Below are 21,699 nucleotides of genomic sequence, written 5' to 3' on the forward strand. Positions count from 1 at the left end.
CATTTCCTCCTCCAGGGCATCTTCCTGACACAGGGATCAAGCCCACATTTCTTATGTTTCCTACATTGGCAAGTGGGTTCTTTACCTCTAGCACCACCCATGAGATATATATAATTTACTTTTAAATATTTAAAATATTTCAGAAAACAAAGGATGGCAAACTCATGGTTAACATGAGGTAATGAATATATGGATATTTATTACACTCTTCTCTTCATTTTTCTGTACATTCAAAATGTTTCATCACACAAAATTCCAATAAAGCATAACCATAACGTCCTTACCAAATTCAGGCAAGTATCGTTACTACAATCCTACTATCTCATATACACTCCATAAGTATCATTATTACAATCCTACTATCTCATATACAATCCATTCTAATTTTGCCTGTTGTCTAGTACTTCCCTTTACACCAATTTTTGTTTCCAGGATCCAACCGTGAATTACATTTTGCAGTTACTTGTCATGCCTCTTTCCTATTTGGAACCGTTCCCCAGGCTTTGTCTTCTACATCTGAAGACACTGACATCCTTAACGAGTAAGGATGCTGCACGTGTCTGATGGTGTCCTCATGATTTGGTTCTCGAATGTTACAGGACTCTGGCAGGAATATGACATAAGATGGCATGGCCTTCTCAGTGCCACATGTCGGAATGTACCAGATGTCAGTTTATCCTCTCATTGGTGATGTTGATCATTTGGTCAAGGTGGTGTCTGCCAGGTTTCTCCACTGTAAAGGTATCACTTTTCCCTTTGTAAATAATCTGTAATCTGTGGCAGATATCTTGAGACTGTGTAAATATCCTGTTCTCTACTGTTTCACCCAATAATTTTGGCCTCTGCTGTTGATTCTCAATGAACTTGAGAATCAAGTTGAATCGCATCTGCTTGAATCAATGAATACTTTGATGGCTGCAAAATGGTGATTTTTGTAGCTCTATCTTTCCTTCTGCTTCCCTGGTGGCTCAGACGGTAAAGCATATCTTTCCTTCTATGTTTATTAGTTGGAATTCTACTGAGAAGAGCTTTCTCTTTTCCCTCTAGCATAATGGACTCAAAAATGTTTTTTTAATATAAGCATTTCTGTGAGATATTAGAAAGGTGTGTTCTACAGTTTAGCTTTTTTTTTTTGGGCATGCCTTGTTAATCTTACTTACCTGACCAGGGATCAAACCCCCACCCCCTGCAGTTGAAGCCTGGAGTCTTAACCACTGGGCCACCAAGGAAGTTCCTACCTTTTAGAGTTTTAGAGGTCTTTAGAGGTCTTGCCAATTTCTTCTGCCTCTAACATTATGTGTAGCCTCAGCAGGGCCCAGACTAAAGCATATATGTGAAAGAAACTAAATCAATTTTACCTTTCCTCCAGCATCCCATCTTGGTTCATTCACTCATTCACTTACTCTACAAACACATATGTGCTATATTTAAAATACATAACCAATGAGGACCTACTATATAGCCCAAGGAACTCTACTCAATATTGTGTAATAACCTAAATGGGAAAAGAATTGAAAAAGAATAGATACATGTATATGTATCACTGAATCACTTTGCCATACACCTGGAACTAACACAACATTGTTAATCAACTATACCATAATATAAAATAAAAAATTTAAAAACTACGACACATACTAAGGGCTGAGCTCTGGAGCCCCCAGATTGACTCCACATCTTCACTAGTGAGGAATGCAGGAGGCTAGATGACTAACTTCATCCCAATGCAATGGGCTGTCACAGCAGTGAGCAAGTGGTCCAGGAAAGGGCACAGGAAGAAGGGATGGGAAGATGAATGGGAACCATGGTGAAGGAAGAATAGGACCCCCCATGTCCGCCCAGTAGGGGTTGGGAAACCGGCCTTGCCAGAGTGTTTGGAATCAGTGAGGAGTCAAAGGGCCTAAAGTTTGCAGGTTGTAGTTTTGCCTGGTTGGATGTGGCGAGAGAACAAAACAGATCACGATTATTTTTTATAAAAATTGCATCCCACCACATGCACACTTTTACAACCCAACTCCTTTCCTTTCACAACTTGCTCTGGACATTGTTTCCATGTCAACACATGCAGATCAGTTTCAGTGGATTTTCAAATGAGTCATTTTCAGTGTCAGACCATGATTTATTTAACCAACGTCCTGCTGATGGGCAGGCAGGTCGTTTCCAAGTTTTTTGCTACTGCAATCTTTGTTCATCCTTGGTCTCCTGTGTCTCTGATTGTTTCCTTAGGATAAATGGGGGAGAGGATTTTGGCTTCCAAGATCAAAGCCAAACCTGAAGGAATCAAGGCCGGAGCCAGAGAGGGCGGTGTTACACTGCCCACTGTTTTCCTATACCTGCCTCATCCCTTCAGCAGGAGAATACTCCTCCCTAGGATCATGCCCCCTGCCTGCCTGGGCTGACTGTGGACGAGCATCAAAGCAGGGTTTCGACTAACAGCTCCCACCAACTATTGCCAACACGGATGAGTTAAGACTCCAGGTGGGCACACTGACATTTTCTAGACGTAAAAGTTAGAGCCTAGAAAGACTAATGTCCTTTCCCAAGATACCAGAAAGGAAAACTATGAAGAATGGAAAGGTTGAGAAGCCTCTCTGCCTCGAAACAGGGGAAGAAATGACGATACGCACAACCAGCAGTTGGGACAGGAGGAACACTGATGTCGGGGCCGGGTCATACAAATCCTGTCTTTGGAGGCAAGTCACTGGACTTCTCTGAGCCTTGGTTTTCTTGAGTGTAAAATGGGAAGATAATGGCTGCATCGGGGAGGTTTGTGAGGACCAATCAGATAACAAACGTGAAGCGCTGATGCAGTGCTGGAGGGTCAGAAGCCCAAGAGGAAACATTACCCACCACCGGTGGTTCAGCTGAAGAGAGCACGTTGAAGGGACTGTTTAGATGAGTGTGCCCAGGTCTGGCCAGGCCTGTAGGGCTGAAGGAACCTTGGGGGAAGAGTGTTACCAGAAGCCAGTGATCATTAGTGCCATGTAGGAAGGACCACTAGCTGGAGTCCCGGTTGTAGCTACTGCTGGTGACACAGCAGCAAAGAGAGAGGAAAAGAAAAATGAAAGAATGCCCGGTTGCCTCTCCCCCAACCCCCAGCCCTCCAATCTCCTGCCATTGCCTCCCAGGGCCAAGCCCAACCAGAAGCCAGTGACAAGGGACTCTGGGTGATACAGCCCCAGAGGAGGTCCAGCCTATGGAAGGCAAACACTCAAATGGACTCCAGGGGATTCTGGCCAAGGAATCCAGGTAAACAAGCCATTGATTCAGAGACACCAAGATGCAAGGTGGCAGAATTCATTTAACCCAGGCCTCCTTGCTTCAGAGATGGGGAAAAACAGTCCAACATGAGTCATCTGCCTAAGGTCATCTTCTAGTTACTTACACACCCAAGACCAGAACTGAAATACTATACTCCAGAACCAACTTTTTTTTCCAACCCACTCCAGCATTCTTGCCTAGAGAATCACCATGGAGAGAGGAGCCTGGCAGGCTACAGTCCCTGTGGTCACAAAGAGTTGAACACAACTGAAACAATTTGGCGTGGCAGGCATAAACATCTTATTGCAGCCATGTAGCAAAGTTGTCTTTGGTGGAGCCATCAGTTCACTTATTCCTAAAGCCTCTGAGCCATAAAAGGCCCGCTGTCCCTTGTAAAGTATGAGAACCAGAGTAACCTCCTCTTTCGTGGGCTCAAGCAAGTAAGAATTACAAACAGTCTTTAGTTCTCAAGTAATTATCAAGGACAAATCTTCCTTCAAATTCAAATCAGTCCAAATTCAAACCGAAGCTTGGTGGGGGAGAAATGAAGTTGAGTATCCTTTGAGGCTTCTCTGGTGGCTCAGACTATAAAGATTCTGCTGGCATAGTCTAATGGGGGGTGGGTAGAATGGTCAACAACAATTACAACTGGACACCAACAGAGAGAACTGGAAAAATAGAGGAGAAGCATCAATTCAAAGCAGGGGCATGGTACCCCGATGTCCATAGCAGCACTGTTCATAACAGCCAAGACATGGAAACAACCTAAATGTCCATCAACAGATGAATGGATAAAAAAAATGTGGTGTGTATGTGTATATGTGTGTGTGCATATATATATATACTATTATGTATATATAATGGGATACTACTCAACCATAAAAAAGAATGAAATAATGCCATTCGCAGCAATGTGAATACAACTAGCTAAGTGAAATAAGTCAGAAAGACAAATACCATATATCACCTATATGTGGAAACCCAAATATGACACAAATGAACTTATCCATGGAACAGAAACGAAATCAGGGACATAGAGAATAGACTGGTGGTTGTCAAGGGGGATGGGGGTGGGAGAGGGTAGGAGTTAGAGGTTGGGATTAGCAGATGTAAGCTTTTAGATATAGAATAAATAAACAAAAGTCCTACTGCATAGCATAGGGAACTATATTTAATATTCTGTGATAAACCATAATGGAAAGGAATATAAAAAGAATATACGGTATACATATGTATAACTGAGTCACTTTGCTGTACAGCAGTAATTAACACAGGACTTCCCAGGTGGCACTAGAGGTAAAGAACCCACCTCTCAATGCAGGAGACGCAAGTTCAATCCCTGGGTCAGGAAGATCCCCTGAAGGAGGACATGGCAACCCACTCCAGTATTCTTGCCTGGAAAATCCCATGGACAGAGGAGCCTGGCAGGCTACAGTCCATGGAGTCACACAGAGTCAGACATGACTGAAGCAACTTAGCACAGCACAGTAATTAATACAACATTGTAAATCAACTACACTTCAATAAAAAGTAAATTTTAAGAAAGGGGGGGCATGGGTGGCGTCCTAGAGGAGGTGCCACCCACCCTGAGTTCAGAGACAAAGAAGAATAAACCACAAGAAGCAGCAAGTGGGAGGAGACAGGGCGTAACAGAAACACTGAACAAGTGTTTTTTCTCTCTTCTCACTTTCTCTCCTACTTAATTTCCATCTGCCTCCCCTTGCACAGCTGAAAGGGTTTTTAACTCTCTGACGGGAAAACAACCTTGGTTGTTCCATAGAAACGAAGAATCCTCCTGCCAATGGGGTTTAATTCCTGATCTGGGATGATCCCAGACGCCGCGGAGTGAAGGAGCCGGGAGCCACAACTCCTGAAGGCCACGTGCCCTAGGGCCTGTGCTCCGCAACGACAGAAGCCACCACAGAGAGAAGCAGCTCACGCTCTGCAACCAGAGAAAAGCCCTTGCAGCCAAAAATAAATAAAATTATTTTTAGAAAAAGAACCACCAGGGTGAGCCCGTCTGGCCTCCGCATGCGAATCACCTGTCTGGAGGGCAAGTGGGAAACCACAGTGCTCATTCCTGCCTGACTTGACAAGTGAGGAGAGAGAGAGGACCTCAGATTTTGATAAAGAGCAGGGACAAGAGGTGAATAGAGGGTGGAGCGGGTCCTGGGAGGAGCCATTTCCATTCCTGGAACTTTTCTCCTGCTGAGAACCAAGGCCAGAGTCCATGGGGCCTGAGGCAGCTGGGGTTAACACTGCACAAGGGACAGAGAGCATTCGCCCTGGCCCCTATGTGCCTCAGATTTCAGAACAGGTGACGCACCCACTGTTGGCACTTGGAGCTGATAAATCAGCCTGGTGCTGGGCCCAGGCCAGTTGGGTCTCTCCTAGGGCAGTAAATACAAACCCCTGACTTAGCAGGATGTGACTGGCCTCCCCCTCCAGCCCATCACCCCCCCAGTCCTCACCGTATGCCTGCGTGGGCCTCCCCCTCTCCACAATCCTCCATGTCTCGTCTTCAGACCCTAGCAACACTGCCCCGTCTACCTGAGACCCTCTCCCCAGCACTGCTTCCTTTATCTGGTTAACCCTGTTCCTTTCTCAGGTCTCGGCTGAGCCACTCCTCCTTCCACAAGTTTCCTGTGATTCCACCCCCAAGTCCAGGGGAGCTGCCTCTGCTTCAAGCTCCCATGTGTCCTCGACTCACCCCTTCAATGCATCTCTCATGGTGACTTATGATCTCACCAGGTTGCATGCATCTCCAGTTAGGGCTACTTCAGGGCAGAGACCAAGAGTTTTCCACCTTAGCGTCCCCAGCACAGCCAGGCCTATGCACATGCCAGGCCATATGGACACGTGAGCATTCACCCTCTCGTGGGAGCCACCACCTCCCATCAGGAGGACCAGAAAGTCCAGATCACTCCTCGGCTGAAGGGTCCTTCTCCAGGGCCTGAGAGGGCTGCCTCCATGTGAAAAGACACTCCTCTCTGTTTGCAAAGTGCTTTACGTGCACTTTTCTACCCAGCTTCTCCATGACCCCCAGGGGCAGGTATTAGTCTGCTGATTTTACCGATAATGATCCTGAGACCCAGAGCGACTACGGGAGCTGAGAGGCATGTGGGAGGTGGCGACAAGAGGACTGGCCCCAGGTCTGTCTGATTCCAGCTCAGCACTGTTCCCCAGCTCCTCTACTTTCCCATCAATGCATCCTGGGCTCTGGCATTGCCGGGTGGAGCCCACTAGCCTGAGATCCAGGTGAGCAGTCACCGCTCAGGCCCCTCCAGTGACATGGTATCCACTCCATGACTCCACAGGGGACCCCTGGGACCGTGGGAAAGCCTTGATTCTCCCCCTAGTTTCATGGCTCTTCAAGTGCCTGTGGGTACAGGGCCATGTCCACCAGGAACACGGGGCTGGGGTGACTCCAGAGAATTCATAACCCATGTTGGGAGGGCTGAAGACAGTCCCCAAGGAGAGCCGTCTCACCTGTTGCCAGAGGATAAACAGCTTCTACGTGCTGACTTCCCACAGGTGACTTTCACTGCAATCATTAACTGAAGCCCAATTGGCAAGGGAGTCTGAGTAACACCGTTCCTCAGCCATAGTAGTACAGGAAAAAGCATCAAAGGGCACGTATCAAGTTGAATATGTGTGTGTGCTCAGTCACTCAGTCGTGTCTGACTCTTTGCAAGCCTATGGACTATAGCCCGCCAGGCTCCTCTGTCCGTGGCATTCTCCAGGCAAGAATACTGGAGTAGGTTGCCATGTGCGTCTCCAGAGAATCTTCCCAACCCAAGGACTGAACTCAAACCTCCTGCATCTCCTGCATTGCGAGGCGGATTCTTTACCCCTGAGCCACCTGGGAAATCCAGCAAGTTGAACACCAATAGACAAAACCGGTACCTTTCTAGGGTCATTAGAGAATAAGGTGATGTCCCCAAAGGGCCCTGATTCGGGCCATGAGCATGGAGGATATTTACTTGCCTTGTGGCCATCCTGTGCCTGTCGGCAGTCTTCTTCCATTTGTGGAATTCCTGCTTTCCACCTCGGCATAGAAATTTCAATTGCTTTTTGCAGCCTCTCTTGCACCTGGAAACAAGCACCCGCTCCACAAAGCAGGTATAGCCAGGGGGAGCGGAGTCACGGGTCACCACCTCCTGACCCTCAGTTTCCTCATCCGTAACAGCATCAACCTCGTTGGGCTGTTGTGAGGGTCAGACTGATGACTGATCTGAAGGCTGGGAAATGAATGTTTTCCATGGACAGTGTCTGCACCCAATGCTCCCCAAACATTCGCTTACCGAGATCTCACACCAACCTGATGAGGTGGGCCTCATTTTTCAAGGTTCAAGGAGATATAATAATTGGCTTGAGGTTCTAGGGCTGGAAAGCGGCAGTGTCAGCGGTAACCAGGTTGGCTGGACCCCCTAGTCCATGCTGAATATACAGAAGGCACAGGGTTTGGGTTCTGCCTCTAACTGAGAAGGAGGTGGGTCTTTGGCTTCTTCTGAGCCCCAGCATCCTCATTTGCAGCATAAAGACAGTACTACTCTCAGTTCAGTTCAGTCGCTCAGTTGTGTCTGACTCTTTGCAGCCCCATGGACTACAGCACGCCAGGCTTCCCTGTCCATCACCAACTCCCAGAGCTTGCTCAAACTCATGTCCATTAAGTCGGTGAAGCCATCCAGCCATCTCATCCTCTGTCGTCCCCTTCTCCTCCTGCCTTCAATCTTTCCCAGCATCAGGGTCTTTTCCAATTAGTCAATTCTTAGCATCAGGTGGCCAGAGTGTTGGAATTTCAGCTTCAGCATTAGTCCTTCCAATGAGTATTCAGGACTGATTTCCTTTAGGATTAACTGGTTTGATCTCCTTGCAGTCCAAGTGACTCTCAAGAGTCTTCTCTAACACCACAGTTCAAAAGTACCAATTCTTTGGCACTCAGCTTTCTTTATAGTCCAACTCTCACATCCCTACTACCCTCAGAGTGTAATAATTGTGGGGATGACATGAGTTCATGGTTGGGAAGGAAATAAATAACATTTCTGAGCAGAGTTAAATTATTTACATGTATTACCCGACTTAACAGGATTTCCCAGGTGGCTCAAGTGGTAAAGAATCCACTCGCTAATGCAGGAGTCACAGGTGACACAGGTTTGATCCCTAGGTCAAGAAGATCCCTTGGAGTAGGAAATGGCAACCCACTCCAGTATTCTTGCCTGGAAAATTCCATGGACAGAGGAGCCTGGGGATCCATGCGGTCGCAGAGAGTCAGACACAACTGAACACACACACACACACACACACACACCTAACTTAACAGACTTCCAAGGTGGGAGCCAGATTATTTCCTTCTAGTTTGGGCTTCTGGGTGTGTCAGGACCATGTGACTCAGAAGTCCTGAGGGAAACCAGTCCCCAGCTGCCCTCACCACCATTCCTGGAAACTCCAGCTCTTACCCAGAGAAAGGCACCCAGTCAGAATTGAACCTGCAGGGCGGACCATCTCCTCTCCTGCTGACAAGGCCAGGCCCACAACTCCTCCAATGCCCTTTGTTCCTCAGGCCCCGAAGCCAGGCCTGCACTCTCAACACACACACACTCAGAGCCCTGCACTTGGAACTCCCCTCCGACACCCCACTGCTATCAAGAAAGCCATTGTCAAATGCACACACTTAAAATGCTTAAAGGCTGCGTTTTTCTTCTTCAAGGGCCCATTCCTAATCACAAGAGGCCACTTAGTCTGAGTGGGGCCCGGTGATGCTGATTAATGATTGCACGTTTCTCAAGAGTGGGGGCCGTTCAGCTGCCTCCCGCCTCAGCGCCTGCCTGACACCTTTCTCAGCCAGGGTCGCTCTTAGGTTCCAGAGGCCTTTGCTCAACACCCGCTTCAGCAGGTCCTACGCCCCCCTGCCCCTCGCCTCACCCTGCCGCCCCCCTTCCCTAAGGGGCTGGGGTGGGGGAGGATCTGGGGAGTTCATTTCCTCACTTCAGCCCCCCTCCATGGGCCTCCTCCCCACCACACCCCATGTGCATGTCAATATTCATACAACCCCACGCTCCTCCAGACAATTCATCTTAATGATTTTTAAGGGTGTTCTTTCATTCTCTTTCTCTGTGTGACAGATACAAAAATTATTAATGAGTGAGTGTTGCCAGCTCCCCACGCACACCCCCTCCATCTCTAAAGGAAATTTTATCTGTGTATATTCGCCTTCCTCCCCCCGCTACACCCTGTCCCTCCCACCACCTCCTCCACTTCCTTCCAGCCAGGCTTATTCCCACATTTGGGGAATAGAGAATCGGAGAATGAGCCGGGAGGCATCAAATAAAAGCAAGAAAGTGAAAGCAGGGGCAAGTGGAGAAAAGTTGAGATTCAAGGATTCTGGTTTGGGAAGAGTTTTCTTGGAGGTGGGGAGTTAGGGGTACAGCCTCAGGTATGAGGGTCAAAATGGAACAAAACGGATGAGGATTTTAAGAAACTCTGGAGAAAGAAAGACAACCAAACGTTGGTGCCTTTGTACCCCATTCCCAAGGAGGAGGGGTGGGGAGGTACCATCTCTTTGGGAAACTGGTAGTTTTCTTCTAGAGCGGAACTCGCATCTGCTCTGTGATCCGGGGATTCTCAGTTCTAGGAAGGAGGTACAGGAGTCCCTGCCCAGCAGATAAGGTGTCTCTATGTTTACCAAAAGATGTGCGCTAAAATGTTCACAGCAGCACGGCTCACTTTATCCTAAAATGACCCACAGGCCCATCAACAGTAGCATGAGTAAATAAACCAGGGTGTGTTTACACCGATACAGCAACAAGAAGGAAAGCGGGACAATTATCCACAACAATGTGAATGACTCCCACAAGTCAATTTAATGGTAAATGAAAGAGGCCAGACACAAAAGAATTCATGATTCCATTTATAGAATATTCAAAACCAAGCAAGCCCCAAAAGTTATCTACATGGTTACAAGTCAGGATAGCAGCTCACTTAGGTGTTGATGACCATTAGGGAGTGGTAGAGGGCTTCTAAAGGGCTAATCTAGTGCTGGTTAGACAGGGATGTTCAGTTTGTAAAAACTCATCAAGCCCTATACTTAAGATCTGTGAGATTTTCTAAATGGACCCAATTCAATAAAAATTTTTGGAAAAGCAGCAGCCCTGCAGTGGGTCTGTTCTTTGGACTCCTCAAAGATTGGGATCCCTGTGAAGCTGCTTTGGTGGCTGGATTGTGTTTCTGTGAATGTGATAAACTTTAGTAAGTTTAAAATCCTTGCACTAACTTAAAAAAAAAAAAAAAATCCTTGCACTAGAGAGAAGGAGGCTGAGTCCCTGAATAACTACATGGAGCAGAGCCCACTCCTCATTGCTGCCATCCCACCTGCCTACCCACAGAGGGCTGTGATGTGAATGAGAAATATTCCTCTGTCATGATGGAGATGTGATGGAGACTTGGGGATTGTTTGTTACAGCTATTAGCCTGACCTGACTCTCTAATACACAATATGTCTTCCCAGAAAATGCCATTTGGGTTCTGGGTTTCCAAATGGAATCTTCTCTTGTCAATGGAATGAAAGTGAACATTCTCAAGGAAAAATACTTATTCCTTCCTCTGGCATTTTCCTAGTGAAAGTCATTCAGTCACGTCCAACTCTTTGTGACCCCACGGACTGTACAGTCCTTGGAATTCTCCAGGCCAAAATACTGGAGTGGGCAGCCTTTCCTTTCTTCAGGGGATCTTCCCAACCCAGGAATTGAACCCAGGTCTCCCACACTGCAGGCAGATTCTCTACCAGCTGAGCCACCAGGGAAGCCCAAGAATACTGGAGTGGGTAGCCTATCCCTTCTCCATCTTCCTCACCCAGGAACTGAACCGGGGTCTCCTGCATTGCAGGCAGATTCTTTACCAGCTGAGCTGTGAGAGGAGAAGGGATCTCCCAGGAAGAAGAAGAAACTGGGACTTCCCTAGCAGACCAGTGGTTGAGAGTCTGCCTTCCAATGCAGGGGACATGGGTTCAATCCCTGGTTGGGGAACTAGGATTTCACATACCATGGATTAACTAAGCATGTGAGCCATAACCACTGAGCCTGTGCGCCACAACTAGAGAGTCTGTGTGCCGAATAAAAAAAGACCCTGCATGATGCAGTGAAGATCCCAACCAAATAAATAAACTTTTTTTTTTTTTTAAGTAAGCAAGAAACTAATTTTTCTCCCCACTGGAAAACCTGTGTGATTGGTGAGCAGATGAAGGAACTGACCTCAGCCCTTGTGAAGCCAGTCAAGCCTCGGAAGGCCATCCTCTCTGCTCTTCCCATGATCAGCAGTAGGCTATCCTGTCCCTGCGTGGCTACGCCAGTAACAAGGGACTCCCAAATTCTGGGGATCCGATTTAGGACATCCACGTGATGATGCCACCACTTCCATATCCTCCAAGTCAGCTTTTCTCAGTAATGAACCTAACATTTTTACCTACGTCTGAGAACTGTGCTTCTGTGTGTCATTCCATACTGAGAAGGAAATGGGGAGAGCGATTTACTGGTCCCTAAAAAACCAACAAAGACTAGGGAAGGAGCTGTTCTCTGTAGCCATGGTCCAGAAATGAGACCAACTTAGAAAAATCATTTTTAACAATGGAAGTCAGGGAAATTTCAAGGGATATATTATTTTTTTAATGGGGGCAAAAAGGGACTGAAATAGGGGATGGACTTGAGCCAGTACTATGACCCTTCTCTTCCTCCCCAATTTAGATTAGCTTTACCTTTGTCTTTTACATATTAAGATTGGGGATTTAATTAAAGCAGGGTTCCAAGTCTAATAATCATTGGAAACATCTCTGATTTATATAATCTTTTCAAGACCTCCTAGCCTAAAGTCCAAAATCAAGGTGTCAGCAGGTGCCACAAGATGTCACACTTACTCCCAAAGCTCTAAAGATTCTGTTCCTCATCTCTTCCAGCTTCTGATAGCTGGGTATTCCTTGGTTTGTGGCCACATCACTCCCATTTCTGCTTCCGTCTTCACATCACCTCCTCCTCTGTGTGTCTGAGTGTTTTCTTCTTGCATCTCTTAAATACCCCGTATGTCTCTTACAGGACACTTGTCATGGGATTCAGGATTCATCTAGATGATCCAGGATGATCACCTCATCTCAAGATCCTTAATTACATCTGCAAAGACCCTTTTCCCAAACAAGGTCACATTCCTAGGGTCTGGGAATTAGGACGTATCTTTTCAGGGTCACCATTCTGTGCATTACCAAGGTGCATATCAGAATTTGAGGAGCTTGTACATAATGAAATTATGTAAAATTTTTAGCAGCAGAATTCCCCTGCTTCACTGACCAAGAGTCTCACTTTGTGTCTGTTGAATAACTTCAATAAACCTTATTGAGGTGAGTAGGTCTGATTAACTGTGAGGCTTTTATTTTGCTGAGTCAAGAGTTCTGGAGCTGGAGCTAAATTGACCAAGACATTAGAGGGGACTGGGAAAGCTGCATGAGAAAAGGATGAAGAGAAAGTCAGGGAGCCAATTGATAGCTAAAGGGAATCTAGGTTATCAAATGGATTCATTGCTTCAACAAATATTTATCTCAAGAAGTCTACGCCAAGCTTGGTACTAAGTACTGGGGATGCGGTGATGAACAGATACAGTCCTTGCTCTCCAGAATGTGGGGACTCACTTTCCTTTGATGTTCAATACCTCTCTCCTCCGAGCGAAAGCCGCTCAGTCGTGTCCGACTCTTTGTGACCCCATAGACTATATATACAGTCCATGGAATTCTCCAGGCCAGAATACTGGAGTGGGTAGCCTTTCCCTTCTTCAGAGGATCTTCCCTACCTAGGGATTGAATCCAAGTCTTCCACATTGCAGGCAGATTCTTTACCAGCTGAGCCACAAGGGAACCCCAAGAATACTGGAGTGGACAGCCTATCCCTTCTCCAGCGGATCTTCCCAATCCAGGAATCTAATGGGGGTCTTCTGCATTGCAGATGGATTCTTTACCAACTGAGCCATCAAGGAAGCCCCTCTCCCCAAAAATCTTCAGCAAAATCTACACTGCTTACGATCTGTAGACGGAGGGAAGAGATGGGAGGAGGTATTGTCTTGTTCCTGCTTGTAATGAGGCAAACCTGGAGGCTCCTCCAGGAGGTCCTGTGATTTACATGCATCAGTGGGCCACCCAGGGCTTTTCAGGCATCCATGTCCCCCTTCTCATGAAGCAAGAGAGCTTTGATTTGCTTTTGGAAAATTACCTCACCCCTGTTAAGAGGGAATGTTTTTGTTTTTGTTTTTGCCATGCCTCCAAGACATGTGGGATCTTAGTTCCCTGACCAGGGATCGAACACATGCCCCCTGCAGTGGAAGGGCAGAGTCTTAACGATTGGACTGCCAGGGAAGCCCTAACAGGGAGTCTTAATTGGATTGTCAATCAAATATCTTTCCCTGATTTTCTAGCAATAGGAAGAGGCCCAAGGCCCAAGCGAGAGCAATAAGACCCAGGAATTCAATCATAAAGGGAGAGATGCAAGTACAGAATAAAAGGTGGAGTTGATTTAGCTCAACAGATGTGCCAAGATCGGTCCCTGTTCCTTGGGCCCCTGACACCCTCTCCATGTCCTGTTTCTCAGCAGATCCTTAGGATTCTGAAATAATCTATACCCTTCCAATAAATTCCCTTTGGCTTAAATTAAATTTCCTTGGACTTCCCTGGTGATCCAGTGGTTAAGAATCTGCCTGCCAGCGCAGGGGACATGGGTTCAATCCCTGGTCCAGGAAGATTCCACATGCTGCGTAGCAATTAAGCCTGTGAGCCACACCTACTGAGCCTCTGAGCCCTAGAACCCGTGCTCCACAAGAGAAGCCACTAAATAAGAAGTCTGAGCACTGCAAACAGAGATAGACCCTGCTTGCTGCAACTGGAGAAAGCCCTCACACAGCAATGAAGACCAAGCACAGTCAAAATAAATAATTTTTAAAATAAATTAAATAAATTAACCAATCCTTTTGGGGTACCTGAAATCAAAGGACTCTGATGAGAAGGATCATGAGAAACCCCTATCCCTCCTCTCCAGCAAGAGGGTACCCGCAGGGAATGAGGGCCTAGCTACGGGGACAGATGCATCTTCCATCCTAAGCACCAGGTTCACAACTTCTGTATCAGGACAATTTCGATCAAAATCCAAAGTCTCTCTTAAGCTAACAGTGACTGCCCTTCATTAACAAGGACACTCACCATATCAGTGCCAGCCCTCAGGAAGAGGCCAACACACTGACAGAGGAGAGAGAGGGATCAAGTTCTTCTGGGTCAGGTTGAGGCTTCAGATGACATATGGCACTGAGTAAACATTTCCTGAGTGTTCCTGAAGCCTTGCACCTCAATTCAACTCTGCCCTCCCTGGGGAGGTCTCTCTGGCCCAGATGTCAGAGCAGGTGTTTCTCCTCTTTCAATGCATAGGTACAGGCCACAGGGGAAGCCCTCAGGGGAGAGAAAGTGAAATTTATACTTTCCATTAATCTTCCCAAATGTTCTTGCCTGCCTTCTGTCTATACTGAGTCTCCTTTTGCCCAAATCAGCCCAAATATACACACCCATTAACATAACAATTACATGACTGCAAACAGAAGCTATTAGCTGCCTCTGTAAAAAAGTATCTCAGTTTTGAATCCATTGTTCCCAGTATCTCCAACCTCTTCTAACATCCCCTTTCAGAGGACTGATCCCTCTATATGAACAATCGCCCCTCCTCAAAAAAAACCATTAAGGCTCTAGGAGATCAGGCCACTTGCTTTCTCACTAAGTAGGCCAAATTCCTGCCCAACCTCTTACGTGGTTCAAATTTCAGTTCAGGTGCATCAAACACAGAAGCCACTGTGCTATGGACTGGGAACACAGCCTTGAAGGAGGTGCAGTCACTATCCCCATGATGCTAAAAGACCACAGAAGAGAGACAGTAAGCAAGTGATTATAAAACAGGTCTGATTAGAGATCAGGGTACCAGTGGCCACATGGGGAAACATTTTACCTGACCTACAAGCCTAGACAGGCCTCTCCTTGATGAAATAATGTGGAAGCTAGGGGACCTGAAGGATGGTGCCAGGGTAGGCAGCAGGAGTCAAGAGAATTGCTTCTCCTTCACTGGGACTTTCTGGAAAGCCGGCCCCTGTTCAGAAAGTGTTCTAAAAGTTTGTTTTCAAGTCCATGGGTTTAGAGCTCATTTCTTTTTCTGCAGAAATACACTTACAAATAGTGGCTAGGTTTCCAAGTTGGTCCACTATCACCCAATTATCTGCAACATGCTGCACCATATATAGCATTTTAACCAGGCAACCTGTTTCTATGGAAAACTTACCTTGAGTCCCGATGGAAACGGTGCTCACAAGGCCTCTTCTTCCTCACTAAATTCCAGCAGTTCCCTCAAGGAGGTCTCCCTAGTCCAGCCCCTAATCCCATGTCTTTGGTTCAGGCCAACCTCATACCTACCCATGACCTTGGATCTGCACCACAGCAACCAACTCAAAACTCAGTCATCTGACCCTCAGTTGCTCCTCTCTCCAGCCCTTTCTCCCACTCCTGGTACTTCAGACAATCATTTTAAAGGAACAAACGTGAAAATCTTTCAGTGGTTCTCACTGCCCATTTGTTCTTCTCAGCCTGGAATTTCCCATCCATTTTTCAAGACCTAACCCCTCCATCCAATACAATTCCTTCTACTTATTTCTATTCTAGCATCTTATCCAGTTGTATTATAATTTGTATTCACCTATTCAGCAAATACATAAGTACGTACAACAGGCCAGGCTGTCTGCCTCAGGGCAAAGAAAATGCTGTGAAGACAGAGATCAGGTCCTGTTTGCACCTGCCCAGTCACTACTCAATAGACACTATTTTGTTGTTCAGTCACTCAGTCGTGTCCGACTCCCTGAGACCCCATGGACTGTAGCACTCCCAGCTTCCCTGTCCTACACCATCTCCTGGAGTTTGCTCAAACTCATGTCCATTGAGTCGGTGATGCCATCCAACCATCTCATCCTCTGTTGTCCCCTTCTCCTCCTGCCTTCAATCTTTCCCAGCATCAGGGTCTTCTCCAATGAGTCAGTTCTTCACATCAGGTGGCCAAAATACTGGAATTTCAGCTTCGGCATCAGTCCTTCCAATGAATATTCAGGGTTGATTTCCTTTAGGATTGATTGGTATATTTATTACACTATATTAATTTTTTAATATAATTTTTTTCTTTCCAGGCTACAAGGCAATTCCCCCCAAGGATGATAATTTATACATTCAATTAATATTTCCTACTGTGTTGGCCTGCCTTCAACCTGGCAAGAAAAGAATCTTTTTTTGCTACTTGATACCAAATTCTAGACTTTGGCTTCCTCAACTGCAAAGCAGCCTCTGAGGTCTTAACTCAAAGTTGAGTTCATATCTAATCTTTGGTACCTTCTAGCTGCTTGCTCTTAAATGACTTAATCTCTCTTAAGTGACTTAACCTCTCTTAAGTTTCCTTACTTGGGAAATGGTGATACTACTACCTACTTCACAAGTGGGTTTAAACATTGATTCCCAAACCAGCTGAATATCAGAATCACCGGGAAATTTATGTATTTATAATTTTATTTTTTATTTTTGGCTGTGCAGGTTCTCCATTGCAGTGTGCAGGCTTTTCATTGCAATGGCTTCTCTAGTTGCAGAGCACAGGCTTCGAGGAGCAATGGGCTTCAGTAGCTGCAGCATGTGGACTCAATAGTTGTTGCTCTTGGGCTCTAAAGCACAGGCTGAACAGCTGTGGCACACAGGTTTAGCTGCTCCACGGCATGTGGGATCTTCCCGGACCAGGGATCAAACCCACGTCTCCTGCACTGGCAGGCAATTCTTTACCACTGAGCCACCAGGGAGTCCCATCAGGAAATTGAAAAAAGATGCAGAATGAGAATGAAGCAAGAAATCTGGCTTTTTCAAAAGCCCCAAGTGATTTTCACATATAGCTGGATTGGAAACCAAAGATTGGAGGATGAAATTATTTGTGAAGTACCTGTCACATGAATGGTCAATACCCAGGTGTGCTGCAGAAAATGGGATTCTACCCTAAGGAACAGAGGTGGGAAAATAAGAGGAATGTGTGGAAAGTATTCTGGGTGTAACCCATACATGGAAGGAATTATATGACGTGACATTCCCTCCAGTTCCAATTAGAATCACCAGAGCCATTATGGAAAGCAGACAAACGGCCAGGAAGACTATGTTCTCAGCCCAGATTTTCAAGATACTAACAGTACAGAAAGGAGTAAATTTTTCCAAAAGTTAAGCTTTGTTATGAAGTTAATGTTGAAAATTTCAAAGGAGCCAGGATCTCATGAACAGCAGACTGCAGATGCCACTGTTAGCAGCTGCAGCCTCACTTATTACATTAGTGTTACTCCAAAGGTAGCTCAGCACACCAGGCTTCCCTGGTGGCTCAGACGGTAAAGAATCTGCGTGTAATGCAGGAGATCCAGCTTCGATCCCGAGGTCAGGAAGATCCCCTGGAGAAGGAAATGGCAACCACTCAAGCCTGGAGAATTCCAAGGACTGATGAGCCTGGTGGGCTACAGTCCATGGGGAAGCAGAAAGTTGGGACTTGACTGAGGGACTAACTAGCTTAGCACATGGTGATACCGGCAATGTGCTGTCCTCCAAAACAAGTCAAGCCGTTTCTATTTTTTCGGCCTTTCTCCAGTACCAGAAGACGGGGAGACACAGCCCTGCTCCTTCCCATCATCCAACTTCTGACGAAGGAAGAGGGCCCACGTAAGACCTGGGCTACACTTGGATGGTTCCAGAACGGTCCGTGGGTTGTTTCACATTAAGAGAATTAAGCGAATTCTGTCTAGTTCCAAGACCCAGACACATGAGTGGAGGTGACAGAAATGCTATAAAGCATACTACAATCAGATATAACCCCTGATCCAATGTTCTGAAGCATGCTGCTTCATTACTTTTTTATATCTAGTTTTATTTATGGCTCTGCTAGGTCTTCGTTGCTGTGCAGGCTTTTCTCTAGTTGTGGCAAGCAGGGACTCCTCTTTGTTGCTGTACATGGCATCTCATCATGGTGGCTTCATATTGTGGAGTACAGGCTCTAGGACACGCAGCTTTCAGTAGCTGCAGCACATAGGTTCAATAGTTGTGGTTCCTGGGCTCTATATAGCACTATAGAGCACAGGCTCAGTAATTGTGGTGGATGGGTTTAGCTGCTCTGTGGCATGTGGGATCTTCCCTGATGAGGGACTGAACCCATGTCTTCTACATTGGCAGGCAGACTCTTTACCATGAGCCACCAGGGAAGCCCCGTCCTGCTTCACTATAATGAAAACCTATAAACCCTGCTTCCAAGAATGAATTCTACAGGTATTTTCCAGCACGTAAATGAAAGTAGCTACAAAAATGCTTGCTGTGTCGCTATCACAGCAACACACACTGGACACCAAGAGATGACTGGCTACATAAACTACATCCCACCTAGAAGAGGCAGCAAACAGTGATACGGAAACTTAAGACAGACGACCATCAAGTTGTACATTTTAATTTACAGTTTTTACCAATAAAAAGATTAGTTACAAAAAAGGAATCTCTATACAAAATTAGGATTTCTTTTTCCTTTCACAAAGAGAATCCACTGCCATGTCTTGCCTTGCCAAATCAAATCTCAAATAGCTTGCATAGCAAAAATTATTCCGAGAGGTAATCCAGACAAAAATTAGTAAGATTATCAGCTTCTTAAATTTGCTTGAAAGGAAGAATGTAATGAACACTTGGCCTTGAAGAATTCTGAACAATACTTGGAACCTTCAGAAAGACTCTTGCTCTTGGGCATTTGAGCTTCGGAGAGGGCGTGCAGGAAACTAGCTCACTTACCATGAGATTCTTCTTACACACACACACACACACACTGAGTCTCCACTCCTGCTTGGTGGGTGCAAGGGCGACATAATAGGAAGAAGGGCTTTTAAAATTTCACAAGTAAATTTTATTGTGGCCACAGGTCAACAGCAGAACACATGACAGCTGGGGCTCATATTCTCCCCGTCTCCTATTTTACCATATAAATTAAATACGGAGAGGTACACACAAACAAACCTCATGAAAACCGAGGAGCTGTTTTCAAATTGCCATTTCCTAGAATAACACACATCACTGCTTCAGAGTGGGGCAAAAAGTCATCCTGCCAGTGCACAGTGCTTCCGATAGAGAACCACTGGGCAAATGTTCAGAGCCTTTTCAGCTGACTTGGAGTAAGGCAGCCACTCAGCACTGCTCCTAGCAGTTTACTTTCAGAATAAAAATATAAAACAAGAAAACTGTGCGAAACATCACAGCCTTAAAAAAAAAAACTATCTGGTGACAAGCCTAGCTCTGATGGAAAAAGCCCACCTGGAAGGGAAAAAAAAAAAAGACTTGTGGGTGTTGAAGTTGGTCTGATGTACCTTCATGACTCAAAATTAAAAAGCCCTTCAAACACAGATGAGTCTAAAGCCATTACAACCCAGAATTCTGTGATTCATTTAGATGTGCTTATAACACCTCCTGAAATAAGATCTACATACAAGGAGCTGCATCCTCCTCACAACTAACTGAAGCATATGGCCATGGGGGTGAAGATGGGGGGCTCATTTACCCCCCCACACAAAAAAAGATAACTTAAATAGGGTTTAAAGTTCTCCCCTCCACTCTACTCAATAAACATATACTTAAAATGAGAACAAAGTAGAATCAATGACCAGGTATCTTTCCAAGAGAGCTTCTCCCTGTGGCTAATGTGAGCTGGGATTTTCTAGCACAATGCAAATCCACTACTCTGGGTACACACAGCATCCTACACAAGATGCCTACCCCTGGTTAAACCCAGCCCCTATGAAAGGTGCAACTCCACTAGAGTTTTGATCACTTAACTTAGGATAAAAAAACGCCTAGCAATGACTCTCATGCCTCATTAATACCAATCTGGAGTCCTCACTGACTCAGAGGTGCTTCTTTTTTAATCAAAATAGCTGATGAGGTGGCAAACGGTAACAACTGACAGCAGGTCACGGCAATTCCAAAGGCCGAGGAAGCTCTTCGTCCACTGCTCTGCCTTCTGCCCTGGGGTTATGGTTCTGCCACTGCGAAACGTCGTGAACAGGTCTCTATGGCCAAGCTGTGGCAAAGGTCAATAAATAAAGAGAGCTGGTCAGAGGCAGAACCATTTTACGGGCAGACTCCTCTAGCTGGGAGTGTGGGGGAGGGGAAAAGGAGGAAGGAGACGTGTGTGCGAGGAAGAGGTAAGAGCCCAGTACACAGGCGTCTGCTGACCCAACGCCAGACACCCAGCTTGCTGCCGGCAGAGCCGAACCTGCCAAAACCCATTACTCAGATGGAAAAGGAAGAAAAGACATCAAAAATAATAGTGATAATAATGGTAATACGGCTATTTCTGAAATTTGCACAGTTGATAATTTGTTCTTCTTAGCAGTAAGGACTTGAATGAGAATCATGAGACTCGAGGAACACTTTTTTTTTTCCTCCAGGACTTAAAAAACTGGTGTCTTGTTCTGAAAGACTACATTCAATGTGGGTCAGATCCAACAGCATCAGCTAGAACTCGGTGGTGAAGGTCACCCCGCACTGGGAGGAAACGTCATCTGAGGCTGGTGGGCAGGCCGGAGGCCGCTCCTTCACTGGTCCCCAAGCCGAAAGCCCTGGCCCCAGTTGTGTCGACCGCCTCCGCCGTTCTGATCGGCTGCTCGCCTCATGCTAGCTGGGGGCACGCCAAACCCCGACACCCCTCCTCTCCTGCTGGGTAGCCAACGGTACCTGGAGCAGAGTGGACGAGACACAAAATGAGAGAAAACCACAAAGCCATTTCCACGTAGTTGTCCATCCTTATCTCCCTTTCGGGGGTTCCCATGGCATCTGTCACATCGAATTACATTCATCTGTGGCCATGGAGAGGCTGAGGACAATGTCTTATTTAACTTTGTCTGATGGCTCAGCGGGTAAAGAATTCACCTGCAATGCAGGAGCCACAGATTCGATCCCTGGGTCAGGAAGATCCCCCGGAGAAGGAAATGGCAACCCGCTCCAGTATTCTTGCCTGGAGAATCCCGTGGACAGAGGAGAGTGGTGGGCTACAGTCCAAAGGGTCACAAAGAGTCGGACACGACTGAGCGAGCACCCACGTGAGGCATCCTTTCAGCACTTATTAGCTCCATGCCCTGACCACAGAAGGCACTCGCTTTTTATGATTTTTTTTAACTAAGGTTTCACACTAACTTTACACTCTATAAATTTTTTTTCCTGATTACAAAAGCAATTTACGTGGGAACAGTAAGTATGGAAACAAAAATATTGACACCCACAAGCCCAGCAACCAGAAAGAACCATCTATAAAGCATTTTGGTTTATATAAATATAGAGCTAGCTTGCTCAAA

The 21,699-nt window shown here is 46.2% G+C and overlaps 1 protein-coding gene and 1 long non-coding RNA gene across 8 annotated transcripts in view; both read right to left on the reverse strand.

Moving 5' to 3' along the window:
* Nucleotides 1-6,106, reverse strand: part of LOC145509678 (uncharacterized) — a 42,398-nt gene extending 36,292 nt beyond the window's left edge. The window contains exon 1 of the long non-coding RNA XR_014056299.1: nucleotides 5,972-6,106. This is a non-coding gene — a long non-coding RNA (uncharacterized LOC145509678). The remainder of the gene's footprint in view (nucleotides 1-5,971) is intronic.
* A 12,693-nt stretch (nucleotides 6,107-18,799) lies between these two features.
* Nucleotides 18,800-21,699, reverse strand: part of DERL1 (derlin 1) — a 45,218-nt gene continuing 42,318 nt past the window's right edge. For all 7 annotated transcript variants that reach the window (XM_081498917.1, XM_081498918.1, XM_081498915.1 and 4 more), the window contains one exon: nucleotides 18,800-21,082. In XM_081498917.1, the coding sequence (XP_081355043.1) occupies nucleotides 20,944-21,082 (139 nt within the window). In that variant the 3' untranslated portion in view covers nucleotides 18,800-20,943. The remainder of the gene's footprint in view (nucleotides 21,083-21,699) is intronic.

Source organism: Giraffa tippelskirchi, chromosome 6 (assembly GCF_054371585.1).
Source record: "Giraffa tippelskirchi isolate mGirTip1 chromosome 6, T2T-mGirTip1v1.2.pri, whole genome shotgun sequence".
Classification (NCBI taxonomy): domain Eukaryota; kingdom Metazoa; phylum Chordata; class Mammalia; order Artiodactyla; family Giraffidae; genus Giraffa; species Giraffa tippelskirchi.